Source organism: Engystomops pustulosus, chromosome 1 (assembly GCF_040894005.1).
Source record: "Engystomops pustulosus chromosome 1, aEngPut4.maternal, whole genome shotgun sequence".
Classification (NCBI taxonomy): Eukaryota; Metazoa; Chordata; class Amphibia; order Anura; family Leptodactylidae; genus Engystomops; species Engystomops pustulosus.
The window spans coordinates 156,671,691-156,689,560 of record NC_092411.1 but is presented as its reverse complement, the minus strand read 5'-3'; the positions used below and the strand labels follow the sequence as shown (position 1 = coordinate 156,689,560).

General features: G+C 39.0%; 1 protein-coding gene across 1 annotated transcript in view; it reads left to right on the top strand.

The window, feature by feature from the left end:
- SSBP4 (single stranded DNA binding protein 4) overlaps positions 1-17,870 on the top strand; it is a 244,442-nt gene that overhangs the window by 55,443 nt on the left and 171,129 nt on the right. The window contains exon 2 of the mRNA XM_072112559.1: positions 2,331-2,403. Coding sequence (XP_071968660.1) covers positions 2,331-2,403 — 73 coding nt within the window. The remainder of the gene's footprint in view (positions 1-2,330; positions 2,404-17,870) is intronic.

The window sequence follows — 17,870 nt, the reverse complement described above, 5'->3', positions numbered from 1 at the left end:
CTGGCAAATTTTGAGTCCGAGGTCACGCGCAGTCTACATCCCGGAATGAATTAAGTCCATTAAGGAACAGAGTCCCTTGTCACGTGCACAACTTACCTCTAACTTGGTAAGCTGGAGTCTAAGTATATCGTCATGCGCAGTTAACATCTTGAAAGCGTGATACTGATAAAGTCTGCTGGCCTGCGCATTAAATGAACTCGGAGTCTAAGTCCTTTGCTTATGGCTGTGGTTCTGTGTGTGTTTCCCCTTTTTGGCTGTGTATCTCTTTTTGCACTTCAATAAAGAAAATATCACGTTTTTACCTACAACCGGAGTGTCCGTGGAGCTGGATTATTTGCACTTTATACATGTACAGTTAGAATACATTGAATCTTAGTTGGGTTTGTACCAGCTCCCCCCCTAATAAGAGTGGGGAAAAGAGGTGACATACCGTTACCCAGGACCTTGGGGAAAGAGACGTTGTGGTCACAATACAGACTACAGAGTTAGGCAAGCGAGTCTCTAGTGAGAAACTAGTGTTTATAGTAGGACCCAATGGCACAGCCTGACACTTGGTGTGGGATCATGCCCTAATAATTGGGACCAGGGACAAACTTTATACATCCCCTCCCTTCAGTGGGGACATGATATAGATGTATTGGTCTCTCTGAAGGAAATAAAAAAAAATTCCAACCATGGTTAAGCACTGTCAATGTATGTGCAATCACTACCGAATCTTAACACATTTCGGTCCCTCCAATAATCAAGGTATACCTACGAGTATCAACCACTGACTGTTAATTTTAAAAACGATCATGGATGGACAACTATCCATCTTTTTAAATGAGCTAATTTTAGTGGCTAATGGGTATAGACTGTCCCAATAGGACAACTCTTTTCTTTCATACCATGTATTTCTCTAACCCAGTCACAGATTGGGCCAAGTAAAAAACTCTATTATTTTTGTCTGTAACCCCAATCTACCACTTATTTTTTTGTATTATGGGTTTGGAAGATAACCCTGTGAATGACACTGCTGGTTTGCTATTTGTAACTAGTTACAAGGTTTTAGTTCTGAGCGGTGTATTAGTGTAAAAGTTTACAAGACGCACATATTAATTAAGGGATCGAATATATTTTAGGAAATTAATTCTTTCTACTTTTATTCTTATGCTAGTAAGAGCAAGCAGATAAGTTACATTATGTTGGCAATATACAACAGATAACTGTTCGCGGCCAAACTCTCTTATACATGCATGCTTAAACTGGCTGGGAAGAGGAAAATAAGCACTGCCAAACTCCTTTGATAGTGGCTCACCTCCCTGGAAACACAAGGTTTGGACAGCTTAAATTTATTGTCCTTTCTATCATCTACCTTTGCAGGAGCATCATTCACATTAAATTGTCATTTGCATGATCAGCTGAAGTACTCTATTGTACATTTAAAGGGGTTTGCCCATGAAAAAAAAATCTCAAATTTCAATCTGCTGTCAATATGTTAACACAATAAAGATAATTTTTAACCCTTTATTTTACAATTTTACTCAATTTTATTGCCGTTTTAGCTCCTATCACTCAGTGTAAAATGAAGAGTCTGGGCGGGGACTCTCTAAGCAGACACAATGGGGCACATTTACTTAGGGTCCACGAACTGCATTTCCGTCGGGTTTCCCGGCTATTTCCGTTTTGTGACGCATTTAACAGGATTTTTTGGCGCACACGCCAACTTTCATGCAACACTTTCATTTACCTTCTGAACATTGTACTAGTATCTGACACATAGAAAGAGAGATGAGACTGATCAGAGATGAGATGACGAGATCCATGAGATGCATATAACATTCTTAGCTCTGCTACATTTCAGCTACATACACACACACACACACTGTTCAATCTGATGTGCCTCCTTCCCCCTCCCCGGATAAAGAACTTATCTGCCTGTAGCTCTCCTCACAATGCGATGTGATTTGTTGTTTTCTGGCAGGAAGTAAGTGAGTGAGAGCTCAACCTGGAATGCAGGGGGGGGGACTAGAGGCAGAGAATGGCTCAGGTCCACAGCATCAGACAGAAAAGCAAGATGGCTGCCGATGCTAAAGACAGAATATACAGGGTCAGAAAACAAGGGGCAACTGAAATTGTGTACACCTGGACTGATAGAAACAAAGTTTGAATTACATCTGTGAAATGCTGTATTTTTGTTGACAGCGAATTGGAGAACGTGTGTTATTTTGCTATCCTGAGTACTGTCTTCAAGGGAATGCCCCTTTAATGTGCAGCGCGTCCTTTACAGCTGTTTATATAACTTATTTAGTTCTGTAATTGCTAAGATTTTTTTCTCATTTCTTTTTCAGATTAGCTTTATATGTGTATGAATATTTACTACATGTAGGAGCTCAGAAATCGGCACAGACTTTCCTGTCAGAGGTAAGGATTCATATTTTGTTATAGATGTTTGATGATCGGTTTTCAGTTTCAGATCAGTGGGGATTTTTTCACCACACCAAGAATGGAGCCTGATGTCCACTTCCTTTCTCTAAGTGCCCTAGGAACTGCCCCTGAAGTACTTAAAAATAGGTGCTACACAGAGAACGGAACCGGACATCCAACTTGGTTCTTTGTGTGCCATAATCAGCTTATCAGTGCGGGGCAGCGTGTCAGACTTCACTAATCTGATATTGATAATCTATCATTTAGGTAGGTGACCAATATCTTAAAGTTGGAAAGCCATTTAAGACTCCTTTATTGAAAGCCAGAAAACCATATGCAGAACAGGATTCCCTGGATTGCAGAAGAAAAATAGTTAAAGCCAGAAAAAACTTCAAAAATGTGAAGCCCAATATTGTATAAATATTTCTTAGACCCCGGGTTATGAACAAGATAGCTTCTGTAGGTTTGTTCTTAAGTAAGTCAGAACTTTATATTTTATAATTGTAACCTCAGACAGAATTGTTTTTGTTTCTGTGGCAAATGGAAAAAAGTTGTATTGTTAATCCTGGTTCCTATGACAACCCAACTCAATTGCAGACACCTTTTGATAATGGTTTCAGCTGATCTTTGTAGCCTAGAGCTAAAGTACAGTAAATTACCAACATTCAGAGGTCCGTTAGTAACTAGGGGTCGTCTGTAAGTTGGGTGTTCTTAAGTAGGGGACAGCCTATAAAGAAGACAGAGCATCAAGTTGTGTGGTTATACATTGAATTCTAATTTATTTAGTGCATATTTTGGCATGCCTTGGTGAATTATGCAATTTCTCACAACAGGTGTGGTATGTTGTGAAAATTGGTGGGTGTACCTAAATTTGCAAAAATTAAACTTTTCTGTTCTTGATAGGAATTAATTAAGACACACTGTAAGAAATATGAGGGGAGTTTTTTTTTTTTTAAACATTTTATTTGGTTTTCCAACAAGTATATACAACATGTTGTACATTACAATACATAACATAACAATAACTTTCTAGAGCACTGTTTTGATTGTTACCAATATACAGTTGTTGCAAAAACAGGTGATGCCTTGAGAGGGAGAAGCTTCTAATACCCTTGGCCTTCGTCTGAACTCACTGCTTGATAAAACTTGAACGGGAATACAATTATTGTATAAGGAGCGTCCTTACACAATATACTTTCACACCTAGTGTGTGTTATATTTGTAATGCCCCTTGAGAGCCTTTCAGGTATTCCACATTGTACCATTGGGTCGAACAAAAGGGAGAAACTAGCTGTACAATCTCCGCTCTGGTCATCTTTTCCACTTTCAGAAAAACTCCTTTGCCTGCTTCTCTTTGTGGTGTAGGGTTTCCAGCCTATCTAGACTTACCAGATCTGCGAGATAGTTGTAGTGGTATAGTTGTCTGGATCCAGTGGTTCATTGATCTTTTGCCCCACCAGATAAATGATTGAAAAGCCAGCAGTTACCAATCTACTTCTGTGTTTTTTAATAGTATTGGGATAGTCTGCAGAGGATATAACAGTCAAGGGAAATCATCTTAATCAGGTGACAATGGACTAACATGGAGAGGGGAAGCTGTTACAAGGCCCGGTAGTGGTGAAAGTGGGCAGCCCTGGCGTGTGCCTTTTTGTAGCTTGAAGGGTGGTGTGTATGCGTGTCCTTGGGGCTCCACCAGCTCTGGATGTTCTCCTGGCTGTGAGCAACACGGCACCCTATCCAGTACAGTTAGGACTTTTCTGATATTCATCACTGCTGATGAGGGAAGTTATTAAGGTAACCTGTCATATCACAACTAGTTAGGGGTGCACTGAAGTAGTCACACTACCATGCCAATGGGACATGATTCAGCTTTTACTCAGTCTGCAGCACCTCCCGATTTGTCCAGTAAACCTCACCTAATGATGCCTTCGACACTTTCCCTCCTACACCTGAAGGGTCATGAGATTCTGTACATTTGACCTATACAGTATATTGCTCTGATTCACTATCTCACAAGTCCTTTTCAGTTTTGTAGGAGACAGTTATTGACAACTTCTGCAGATATCGCTATAAATTACAGCCCAAAAGCTTAGATGTTTGTTATAAATTTGCAGCCATCCACATTAGCTGCTGTGTGTCTCCCATTTTTCTTAACGGCTTATTCATAATTTAGCTCAGAGTAGGACAGAAAGAAGCAGCACATCCAGTTATCTGAAGTGAATTGGCTCTGATTCATCTTGAAAAGAGGCTTTAATAAACAGAAATACTTGAACCTGGTCTCCTGATACATCACCAACAAAAATCAGTTCTCATGCTGAAAATTTATGGCTACTCTACACATGTTTTTTTGACAATGAATGTGGGCTGAATGCTGCAGAACTGGTGTTTAGGGGATGTTTACATCAGTGTAGAAGTTCCAATTAGAAACAACTGTTGTAAATTTCATAAAAAATGACTCACTAGAGGAAATTTTCATCCACCTAAAAAGCCAGAAACCTAATGGATTTATGGTCAATGGGCGCAATCAGGGTTAGTTTTTTCTGTAATACGAGACATCGAACTTTGTAAGGATTTCACTTTTTCTGGTCTTATAAAATGACAGTCCCAAAGGATATTTAAATATAACCTTGCACAAGAAAAAATGCCATGCCAAAAAATAACCTTGCATTGCTGGAGTCCTGGGTTGAAGTCCCACCCAGGTCAATATCTGAAAACATACTCCAGTACTGCGGTTTCCTCCCACACTCCAAAACATACTGGTAAGTTGCTCAGATTGTGAGCCCCATGGGGACAGGGACCAATTTGGCATGCATTGTACAGCACTGCGTAATCTGTAGGCGCTATATAAATAATAATAATTATTATTATACTGTTTGGGGTAATAGTCAAATGGTAAAAAACCCAGTTGTGATACCATTGCAGTGTATTGTTATCTATTGCACATGGAAGAGATTAGGAGCAGACATTCAGGTCACATCCTATCCAGATGTTTAAGATCAGTGTATTAAGCTCTCGTTCTGTCCTAAATCCTCCCTGCTGCTTTTGTAGTTTATTTGTTTAAGGCGATGGAGTTATATAAACTGAATTTTAATTCTTCCAACTGCTTGCAGTTTGGAACATTCAGTGGTATATTTCAAGTGTATATTAATAAAACTGCTGGTGAATAAAGCGAAGCAAACATATTGTATGGTGGCTTATGCTACCTAGATCTATTCATAGGTCCTGTAACCTATGTCCTTCATCCTCGTGATCTATTGCTACTTTATGGCTATAATTATGGCTAAATGACGGTATAGTAAAAAAAATTGTTAAAATTATTCCGTATAGTTTTACAGCTCTATATGTTCCTTGTAGCTGTATATGCTATTTATTTATGCTATATTATGCTATTTTATCCTGCATCTAGTAATAGGACTAACATTTGCCCTAAATATTATGAGCATCACTAAAGGCTGTTACTAGAGCTAAAGCTAAATGACTGCTCCATGATAATGGAAAAAAAATAAAAGAAACATTCTAAAATCTACAATCAGAAAATAAAAACAGATTATAGGACAGTGATGAATAAAAATGAACATTAGTGCCCCAATCATTTTAGTTTTATAGCAATATATTCCACAACACTTTACAAAAATTGTCTTTACCCACTTTCCTGAATATGTATTTGGACTCCTGGAGAATACTGGAAACCTGCACAAGCATGGGGAAAGCTAGCAAACTCTATGCAGATGAGGACAGTTTCTAGGCTACTTACAATATGAGCCCCATCAAGTTAATTATAATATAACTTATTTCCCCCTTAAATTAAATATTAGGATCAATTTAATGTATGCTGCTCTATATACAGCTGCTCCATTGGTATAATAGTTCAGTATATACACACGGTGCCAAAACCAAGCTCACTTTATCACTACTATGCCAAAGTTATTAGTGTCAGAAGATGGCAATTTTTTTTTTTTTTTTGCTTTTTCGTACACTTTTTAAAATGTGTTAAAAAGCAATAAAACCTGTATAAACTTGGTATCACTGTGATCATACCAAAGAATAAAGTAGAGGTGTTAGTAGGAGAGCACTTTGAAAGTTTTAAAAACTTAGCCCACAAGAACGTGACGTGAACATTTTTTTTTTTCCAAATTTTCCACATTTGGAATTTTTTTCCAGCTTCCCAGTGCATAGCATGGAATAATAAATAATGTGATGGAGAAGTAAAATTTGTTACACACAAAATAAGCCCTCACACAGCTCTGTACATGGAAAAATGAAAAAGTCCTTTACTCTAGGGGATAGCAACGTCTTCCTTATGTAAAAATAAGTCTTTAAAAAAATATGCAGATGAGTCAGAGGCGTTACAACATTCGTTACCAAATCGCCTCTTGACTCCATCCTACTGATTATTGAATGCATGCACCCACTCTATGCATTGCAGCCTGGTGGGATGAGGCTGCAAAGTCGGGGCCTGCATAAGTAAATCACGACACTGAAGGGGGGGTGGCGTGGAACAAAAGTAGCCGCCAGAGAAGGTAACCATAGGTTTTAGGTTTTTTTTACAGCCCTCCCACACCCCAACCGGATATATAGATATACAGACTACTTCTTTGAACATGCTGAAAAGGAAATGATGCAATTCTGTGGCATCCAACTGTGTCACAGTTGTCACTTCTTATTGTGACTGGATAGTGACTTTAATAAGCATTATGTTTAATCTTACACTTTATGTGCTTAGATTTTATCTGCATAATATTTACAAAAACCTCTCTGGCGATTTATTTTAAGAAATGAATTACTGAGCCACATTTTTAAAATGTTGAAATTGCATTGAAATATTTGCTTTTATTTTTTTTTAATATTTGCCAACATGTAGTTTTACCACTCAACAAAGTTAATAAATGACATTTAAATTTACAATATTTTTGCTTTGTGTTAAATATGAATGCTTACAAAGTCAATTTATAAAGACATTTTTCAAAACCAATTTGTTAGGAACCAATGCAGTTGTCAAGAGGCTCTAAGTGCACTTTTTCTTTACACTTTTATGGTAGCTCTCAGAACCGAACAGCACCATTGACCTTAGGAGGACAGATTTCTTGGGTACCAGGATGAGTTTGCAGAGCCCATAAGATATCAGAACAGTGACACTCCAAATAAGTTACATCACTTTGGAAACTACACCTCTCAAAGACTGCTTTAATCATTTTCACCCTAATGGTGCTTTCAAAATTTAACGTGCCATAAAAATGCCAATTATTTTTGTGCCCAATATGTTGTGCCAGGCTCTTGTCAGTGGCAGCTCTATAGTTATTGTGTTGTGTGACTCTAATAATTTGCCTGGAAATATGATAGGGCTCAGGAGGGAAAGAGCACTGTGCACATTTGAGGCCCCAGTTGCTAAACCACATTATGCACATTATGCTGATTTAAGTTTCCGGGAATTCATCTTTATTGGCACTTCAGGCAATTTGCAATAGCCACATGGTATACATATACCCAACAGTCAAAATCTGCAATCTTTGTTGTTGCTAAATGCCCAAACAGAAGTTAATGCTGATATATATGACATTGTTTAATTGGTTATTTTGGATATCCTTATGCATCCTCCTGACTGTCACAGTTTGGCCCCAAAAAGTTGTGGAAATATTTGTATTTTTCCCTGTGACCATAGAAAAGCTTTTATTTGTGGGGTTAGAAAAAAATTACACAGTTGCCACAGTTTATAATTTATTGACAAAATGTTATTATGCTTTCTGGGGAGAGTTAAAAAAAAAATAATTCTGGCTTTTTTGTATTTAGAGGGACCTACTCAACTTCTAATTGACACTGAGAGGCCTAAATAATAGCGAGACTGATAAATTACCACATTGTGGAAACTAAACCCCTCAACGCCTGAAAAACCACTTTTAAGACGTTTGTTAACCCTTTACGTGTTTTATAGGGGTTAAAACAAAATGGAGGTGCAGTCTGCAAATTGTAATATTTTTTGACAATATACTCATTTTGGGTGGAAAATTAAACATTTACAATGGATTAAAAGAAAAAAGGCTCCACAAAGTTTGATACCCAATCTCTCCCGAGTACACGGATACCCCATATGTGGTGGTAACCTGCTGTATGGGTGCACGGCCGGGCATAGAAGGGAAAGAGGCGCCATCCAGATTTGCTATGTCACATTGTACAGGCTATAATTTTTTTCTTTTTTTTATTGAGGACCTATAGGGGCTTATTTCTTTTGCCACATGAGATGCACTTTTCTGGTACATAATATTGGGGCATCTATAGCTAATTGGTGAGATTTAATTAACTCTTTGTTGGTGGAGGAAATGAAAATCATCAATTTTTAGGAAAATTTTTATGTGTTTTTTTTTTTTTTGGCCGTTAACCATACCATAAAAATAGTATATTATTTTTATTCTATGGGTCGCCACGATTATGAAAATACTTCATTTATATATATTTTTTCTCATTTTTACTGAATAAAAAGTAATTTGGCAAAATTGTTGTTAATTTTAGCATCACCATCTTTCATATGCATAACTTTTTTATTTTTCACCTCACAAATCTGTTTAAGGGCGTATTTTTTGCAAAAATGATAGCTCTTTTTAGTGGTCTTATTTTAGATTGCGTAACTTTTTAAAATCACTTTTTAGAGCATTTTTAAAGGGCATTAATAAAAAAAATCATCTTTTTTTTCAGAGAGCGTTTTTTTAGGTTGTTTTTTACAGGGTTCACTTTGCGGATCTAATAACAATTCTGTTTTATTTTACAGATTGTTACGGACGCAGGGATACCAAATATGTGGGGGTTTTGTGTATTTTATTCAATTGTACTGAATAAAAACTAATTTGGAGAAAATCTTATTCATTTTAGCATCACCATCTTTTTATATGCATAAGTTTTTTATTTTTCGGCTGACAAATCTGGTTAGGGGCTTATTTTTTGTGAGAACAGTTGTTCTTTTTAGTGGGCTTATTTTAGAGTGCATAAAATCTTTTAAATCACTTTTTAGAGCATTTTTTTATAGGGTATTAATTAAAAATGATCTTTTTTCGAAAGTTTTTGAGTTTTTTTTTTCCTTCGCCGTTTACCGTGCGGGTCCAGTAACAATTCTGTTTTATTATGCAGATTGTTACGGACGCGGCAATACCAAATATGCAGGGTTTTTTGTGTTTTCATGTTTATGTTTTTTTATACTTTTTTTTTTATGGGAAAGTGACATTTTAGGGGCTTATATTTTTATGTATTTATTTTTTATTCATTATAATGTGTAGTGTTAAGTGTTTTTGCATATTTTTACTTATACATACTTGAACTTAAACCAGTGTTGCTCTGATCACTGGTTTAAGTTCAATACACTGCTCTACAATACTATTTTATTGTAGTGCAGTGTAAACTGTCTGAGCAAGCTTGCGCATGCTCAGACAGTTTACAGTCAGAGCCGGAAGGGGTCTGACTGCCATGGAGACCGGGCAGCTCCGGGGCACATGCCAGTCCTCGGAGCTGCCCGGTAAGCGGCACGGGGGATCTGATCCACAGCAGGAACACCCTTAAGCATGACCGCGGCGTGTGAGGGGTTAACACCCGCGATCTGGTGTTACAGCGCGGTGTCAGCTGTGAAAGACAGCTGACAGCCGCTGCTTCTGGTACCGGCTCCGTTCGTGAGCCGGTCCCAGAAGCTGGACGTTATACTACGTCCCGGTGCGCTAAGCATCTAGCACCGGGGACGTAGTATAACGTCGTGTTGCGCCTAGGGGTTAGTTTTGATGAAAAAAAATCTATTTTGGAAAAAGAATATTCGTTTTTGCATTGTCTTAAATACTGGTTTATTTGGTCAATATCTGATGACCGGATGCCTTTAATCAAACTTATTAAAACAAAACAACAGGCTCTTCCAGATCAAATCTTAAACTCACCACCTCTTAGAAGCTGGTCAGATAGGTCTAACTACTCTGATCTCTCCATAAACCCATGCCGATGCTGTGTTATAAGGTTATTGGCTTTCAGATATTCAAGGATAGCATCACTGTATACTGAATATTTTAGTCTCTATGTACACCAAATATATCCATATGTAAGTAAACTTTGAGTCCATGGGGCCCTCTGTCACTACCGGGGGACACACCTGGTAAAGTGTTGTGACTTTTAAGCCATGTTGTCAATTGAATCTTTATCTTAAATAGTTTATCATTTGTTGCTTAGAATTTGATGCTTTATTCATACATGCCATCATTTGTGAAACTTTAAAGGGGTATTCCGGGAATATGGACGTCTGACACAAAAACCCATAATGCTTTAAATAAATGAATGTAACAAAACTTAATGTCATTAGTCACAAAATTGAGCTTAAATGATTTGATTTTATGATTCACTAAATTTTATGGTCTCTCTAAAGCTATCACCAAGATGGCTGCCACTGGAAACTACAAGTTCCAAGATCCTTTATTTCTCAGTAACTCCTCCTCCCAGTGATGATGTAACAGGTTTTCTTGCTCTGTTACCATAGTAATGATGTGTAACTGCCATCACCAAAACACTGGCCATACTGGATGCAGTGCAACCAACCGACTACAGCCAAACGGAGTGGTGATCACATGACCTGCACAGGCAGGTGCAGGACATGTGATGTGGACACGTGACCAGCGGCCATCTTCTGTCCTGTGTATGCTCTGCAACGGACCGCGCAGAGGAAATCAACAGACTGATTAAAGGGCCAGTAGCATTTTAATTCTTCATTACATTCTATGCACCAGCATTTTTCTGCTAACGGGAGCAAAATTTTAAATAACAACTAATTACATATAAGCTTATATTTTACTGACTCATTTGTATATGAATTATGCTGATTCCTGGAATACCCCTTTAACATTTCTGCTTATACAGGTGCTTGACTAAGAGAGGCAGGGCCCCATAGAAAACTTCTGAATGGGTCCCCTCCCATTTAGAAATATATATATAATACACATCACATTTACGCACACATATAGTGCCATATACAGATGTAAAGCATATATACACTCATACAGTATATACATATATACACACACCATACAGTATATACACATCACAGATACACACACATATACAGCATATATACATCAGATATATGTTATATACATATTATGCTGTACAATGTTGGTTCTATAAGATCATGTTTTGGTGATTTGGCCCTGAGACGGAGCTTGTTTGCTTTAACTATCTTTTGACACTTTCACTGATGGCATGTATAAAATTGTGTTACTTAGTGTGTAATGTGTTCTGCTCAAGGCCTGTTAAGGTTGCACCCTCGTGTGCTAAATGGCACTGGTATTGGGGCACTTACATACAGTAACAGTTACTTTTATGTTTTATTCTAAAATGTTCAATTCATTGCTCGGTTTCAAATAAAAAACATGATGGATAGAAATTTATATAGAGAAATAAATGGACACAATGAGAAATACATAGATAGGAGATAGGATATATAGATAAGCAGACACATATACTTTATGAAGTTTACTAGATATATGAAAGATGGAGAGGGAGAGATAGATAGATAAGATATGGACTGAAATATCACAAATGTGCTGAATAAACTTTTCTGAAACTTGGAGTTTTCCTCCTTTCCTCCTTGTTCTTCATTTCATTTATGGAGGATTATTTGGCTAAATCCTGACTCTAACCATGTGCCTTTTTTCTCAGAATCTGATGAACAAGCAGAATTGTTCATGGCTGATTTTTCTTAGGCCAGTTAGAACTTACAGTATATTGATATAATATGGGAAGTCCTAAGCTCACAGTTAGCTCAATACATTCCTTGCTGATAGTCTAATGTAATAAATGTTATCCCATCTGAAAATTTTGATTTGTTGTGAGATATTGTGTCTACTCCTGGAGAGTAATGATTTCTTTGGTGGATTCATTATAACAGGGAAGTAATTGCTACTAATGAATGATTGGTAAGAAGTCCTACTAATGATTACTATCCTATTCTTCACAGATCATTATAGTCCATTACCAAACTACAGCCTGTTTGCCAAGGTGATCATTTGCTAAAGGAGTTAGACAAGTTTTAGGCAGCAGGTCAATGAAACTGCTAATCCAGATGCATGTTTTTCCATTTGGTCTTAATCCCTTCCTGCTGCTTCTAGGCAGACGTTATTGATACTAAGTGGCCTTTCGCTCATTATAATTGAGGAATGAATCGTTTAAATTGCACTTCAACTAATTTGGGATTTGCAGGATCTAGTCTGAGTGTGTGGATTCATTTTAATGGCATACAAGCCAAGCAACATACGAGTGAAAGGTCCCAGCATGCAGTTAAACAGCCTTTACAGCTAATATCGTCTAAGGTGGACTGCTGATGTAGAAGTAAGTACCTTTTAATAGATACAAATATGGAGTAACATGCAAGTACAGTATGATAAACAAAAGGTGTATTACGAGCATATGTCATATAGGTGCCTCACTGGAAATCATATTTTACTTGCCTACTGGGCTTCCTCCTTTTCATAAGTTTTAAGGTGGCCAAGTTATACTTATGTTGGTCAGACTCAATAATTTTTTCAGCAACTGCTGACCAACTGATGTAGGCAACAACTAATCTGCCCATATGGATGATTTCAACATAAGTTACAAGTGGTTTAATCTCCTGGACCTCCAATGCAGTATAGCAAATATTGATGATCAGTTGACCCACAAACACAGTATATGTTTCCCCAAACTGGCTCTTTTTGAGCACAAACTCTCTTCCTGGAATTAAGAGAATAATTTAAAAAATGTGATAAAATTAGCACAGTCCTAATCCACGGCGTACAGACTGGATTTTATCCATTTTGATCATCTGTATTTTGTGTAGTGGAACCAGAAGAGCTCACATTAGGGCAACACAGTAACATAATAAATCCTGGCTTTCTTTTTATTTTCCTGACAAGCAGGTGAGTGAGGAAAACCTGGAAAGCAATTGAGAAATGATTATGCTATTCCTGTGGATGTTAGATTTCTGTAATCTACTCTAAACTCAACTGCCAACCGGCAGTGTAACCTTCCTTCCATAGGCACACATGTCATTAACACCTTCCCGCATCCTGCCATACATGTACAGTACAGACCTAAAGTTTGGACACACCACCTCATTCTTTTTTTTGTATTTTCATGACTATAAAAATTGTAGATTCACACTGAAGGCATCAAAACTATGAGTTAACACTAATGGAATTGTATACTTAACAAAAAAGTGTGAAACAACTGAAAATATATATTACATCTAGGTTCTTCAAAGTAGCCAGCTTTTACTTTGATTACTGCTTTGCACACTCTTGGCATTCTCTTGATGAGCTTCAATAGGTATTCACCTGAAATGGTCTTCTTACTGTCTTGAAAGAGTTCCCAGATATGCTTAGCATATGGTGGCCTCTTTGCCTTCACTCTGCAGTCCAGTTCACCCCAAACCATCTTGATTGGTTTCAGGTCTTGTGACTGTGGAGGTCAAGTCATCTGTCTAGCACCCCATCACTCTCCTTCTTGATCAAATAGCCCTTACACAGCCTTGAGGTGTGTTTGGCATCCTTGCTGGTTCAGTATACCTTGAATTTTGAATCACCAGCAAAGCACCCCCACACCATTACACCTCCTCCTCCAGGCTTCATGGTGGGAACCAGGCACGTAGAATCCATTTGTTCACCTTTTCTGCGTCGCAAATATCTCAAATTTGGATTCATCAGACCAAAGCACAGATATGCATTATCCACTAATGTGTAATGTAAATTCGTTGTGTTCTTTAGCCCAAACAACATGGGCTAAAGGATAGACATACACATATAGTGCCATATACAAACATATATATAATCTCACATTCAATTTATACAGACACCATACACACTGTATACATACAGCATATACTCATAACAGATACAGCACATACACATCACATACAGTATATGTTATATGCATATTATGCGCAGCTTAATATATATATAATAGTGCACATCCTTCATTCTTTAGTGTCAGGTCAGATGACGGGGCCCCCGAGAGACATGAGCCAGCGGAGGGAACATCTAGACTGGTGTCTCAATTCTTGATTAACTCTACCCAATGGCCCACATTTACTAAAAACAATGCAAACTGCAATATGTACAGTTTGCCTGTGTAGTGTGCAGAGGGCACCAGATTCAGTATTTCTGGTGCCCGTTCTTCATTAATCTGGTGCTTCCTGCACTGCTCCGACACAGTGCACCACTTTTTTTTTGGTGCACCTTTAACATGAGCCATGCGACACACTTCTGTCAGACTTTGCTTGTTAAATTTGGGCACGGTCTGACTGCACAGCGGACCGTGCCCCCTTTAGTGCAGAATTTGTGTCACACAAAGAATAGTGCAGCCACACCATAACAGGGTTGCGTGCAACATAAATGAGCCCCAAAACTGACTGCAGGCTGATTCAAACATATTTGTTATATATTGTATTCAATATTCATTCATCTTCAGTTATTTATACTGAACACTTGGTCCCAAAGCATAATGATGTTATACTGCTTGTTACAGAGCACAGCTGAGCACTGACACCTAACCATATCCAGAAAGGCTGGTCTTACCTACAGCTAACCTTCTTCCTGCAGGTTTTACTGAATGATGAAGGTCAGCTCATTGCAAACTGCAGAACTTTATGAGACAAACAAGTGGTGCTAAGACCTCCTGGACCTTTGGAAAGTACATGTTTATCGTCTTTCTCAGTAATAAAACCACTTCATTGAGGTTGGCAGGAATGAGAGCCAGCAGCTGCTAATGTGAAGGAGAGTGTGCACAATTCTTTTTGTACAGCATACGGGCACAGATGTTTACATTTTAAAGGCGATTGACACCTATTTTCTTTATCTACTCTTGTGCCCTCAGTCCATGATAAAAATCTGGGAAGCCTAAGGGTATGTTCACACTGCATTTTTTACAGTCTAAAAAACACAGAGCGAATATGCAGATGATTTCTAGAGATATCGGCCTGTGAAATCAATTCATATTTTTTGTATGTACCGTTTTTTCTGCAGTTGCACCTGCAAAATAAACACCGTAGTTTACAAAAGTATTTGGAATGTATTTAGGTAAAATGAGTCCCTTTTTCTGTTGCACAACACTATTGGGGAAATTTTCCCCACACTGATGGTTTCTAGTGGAGATTGCACATGGATCACCCCCTTCCCACCAGATTTCTGGCTTCTCTGACCCACACGCCACTTTGGCAGGCAGGCTGTGGCGTGAACACACAGCGGAAAACCAGTGGAGACTATAGCAAAAAACTTTTCCAATTTAGACTTGGTCTTAGGTATGAACTGGCGGAGTTTGCACCCATACTCAAAAGTAGGCCTGAGTCTCGTTGTAGATATGGGCCCTGGATCGCCAGCAGCAGTAATTTTAAGACCAGTGTTCAAATTGCCAGTCTTAATGAATTCATTTTGTCATCATCATGCAAGCATACCGACACTTATGCCCTTTAGTTCTGATCTCTGGGGCCATAAGCTATCAGACAAATGTCCCCTCTTTTGAGATTTTAGAGAATAAATGTAATTTGAGGGAAGAATACAAACTATCATTCATATTGTAGAATTACCTAATGTGCAAATGTCCAATTTAGAGTTATTTTGAACCAAGTTTAACTGACATATAAAACTTTCTGGAAATCATATCTTCTATGATTTCGCAGGTTGACACATGATTGTGAGCATCAGCCTAAAAAAAACAATCAGTTGAATACTTCTGGTCAGTGGCGTAACTTGAAACTGATGGGCCCCAGTCCAAAGTTTGTATCAGGGCCCGACTATAATGTATGATTTATAGTAATAGTCTTCTCATATGGGAAAGTGTGACCTTATGGGGCCCCAAAGCCCCTGCACACCCTCAAGTTACGCCCCTGCTTCTGGTGAACATTAAAGGGTTCACTGTAACCCTGTAACCCCTGGGGGCAGCTAGTTGGGTAACATGTAGAAGGCGGGGTAGAGGGAAGAGTTGTAGAGAGTCTAGTCCTGATCTGGTGCACCCCAATAAGTTTGCCAGGCTGGAGGATGAGGGGGATATCAGCTCTGGGGTAGCAATGCTGCAGAAAGATGTGGCCGCTAGCAACCAGGGGAATGTGTGCTCCAGTAAGAAGGGTAATGGGAGCACAGCCAAGGTCAGACAGGTGCTGGTAGTGGGAGATTCGATTATTAGGGGAACACACAGGGCAATCTGTCACAAAGATCGTGCATACCGAACAGTGTGTTGTTTGCCGGGTGCTCGGGTTCGGCATGTTGCGGATCGGGTTGATGGATTACTGGGAGGGGCTGGTGAGGAACCAGCGGTCATGGTCCACATTGGCACTAATGACAAAGTAACAGGTAGGTGGAAGGTCCTTAAAAATGATTTCAGAGATTTAGGCCATAAGCTCAGGGCAAGGACCTCAAAGGTAATTTTCTCCGAAATACTGCCTGTACCACGTGCCACACCAGAAAGGCAGCGGGAGATCAAGGAGGTAAATAAGTGGCTCAAAAGTTGGTGTAGAAAGGAGGGGTTTGGGTTCATGGAGAACTGGGATGACTTTTCTGTGGGCTACAGGCTCTACAGTAGGGATGGGCTGCACCTCAATGGGGAGGGGGGCGCTGTTTTAGGGGAAAAAATGGCTAGAAGGTTGGAGGAGTGTTTAAACTAGAGACCTGGGGGGAGGGCAACTACACTTGTGCAGGGCAAATAGACGGTGTACATAGAGAGCTGGGAAGAGTCATAGTCCATGGGGGAGGAAGGGGGGCTGGAATGAGATTGGGGAATAAGGACAAAAGGAATACGGACAGGGAAAACCATATAAAGTGTATGTACACGAATGCCAGAAGCCTCACAAACAAAATGGAGGAATTGGAACTCTTGATGTTGGAACGGAAATATGATATAGTGGGTATCAGCGAGACATGGCTGGACAGTAGCTATGACTGGGCTGTTACTATAGATGGTTATAGTCTTTTTAGAAAGGATCGTATAAATAAAAAAGGGGGAGGGGTTTGTTTATATGTGAATTCTTGCCTCAAGCCCGTCTTGCGAGATGACATCAGTAACGCAAATGTGGAGTCCCTATGGGTGGAGATAAGGGGAGGGAAAAAGAATAATAAAATATTACTAGGGGTTTGTTATAAGGCTCCAAATATAATGGAGGCAGCAGAGGAAATGCTGATAAGTGAAATGGATGCGGCTTCAAAGCATGGTGAAGTACTTATCATGGGGGACTTCAATTACCCAGATATTGACTGGGGGGCAGAAACCTGCAGGTCCTTCAAAGGTAGCAGGTTCTTGTCAACAACAAAAGACAATTACCTGTCGCAACTAGTCCTGGAGCCAACAAGAGGGGGGGCACTGCTGGACCTTATCCTTACCAACAGACCTGATAGGGTATCAAAACTACAGGTTGGGGGGAACCTGGGGAATAGTGATCATAATATCATTGATTTTGTATTACGCTTTACTAAGAGCGTTAGTGAAGGGGC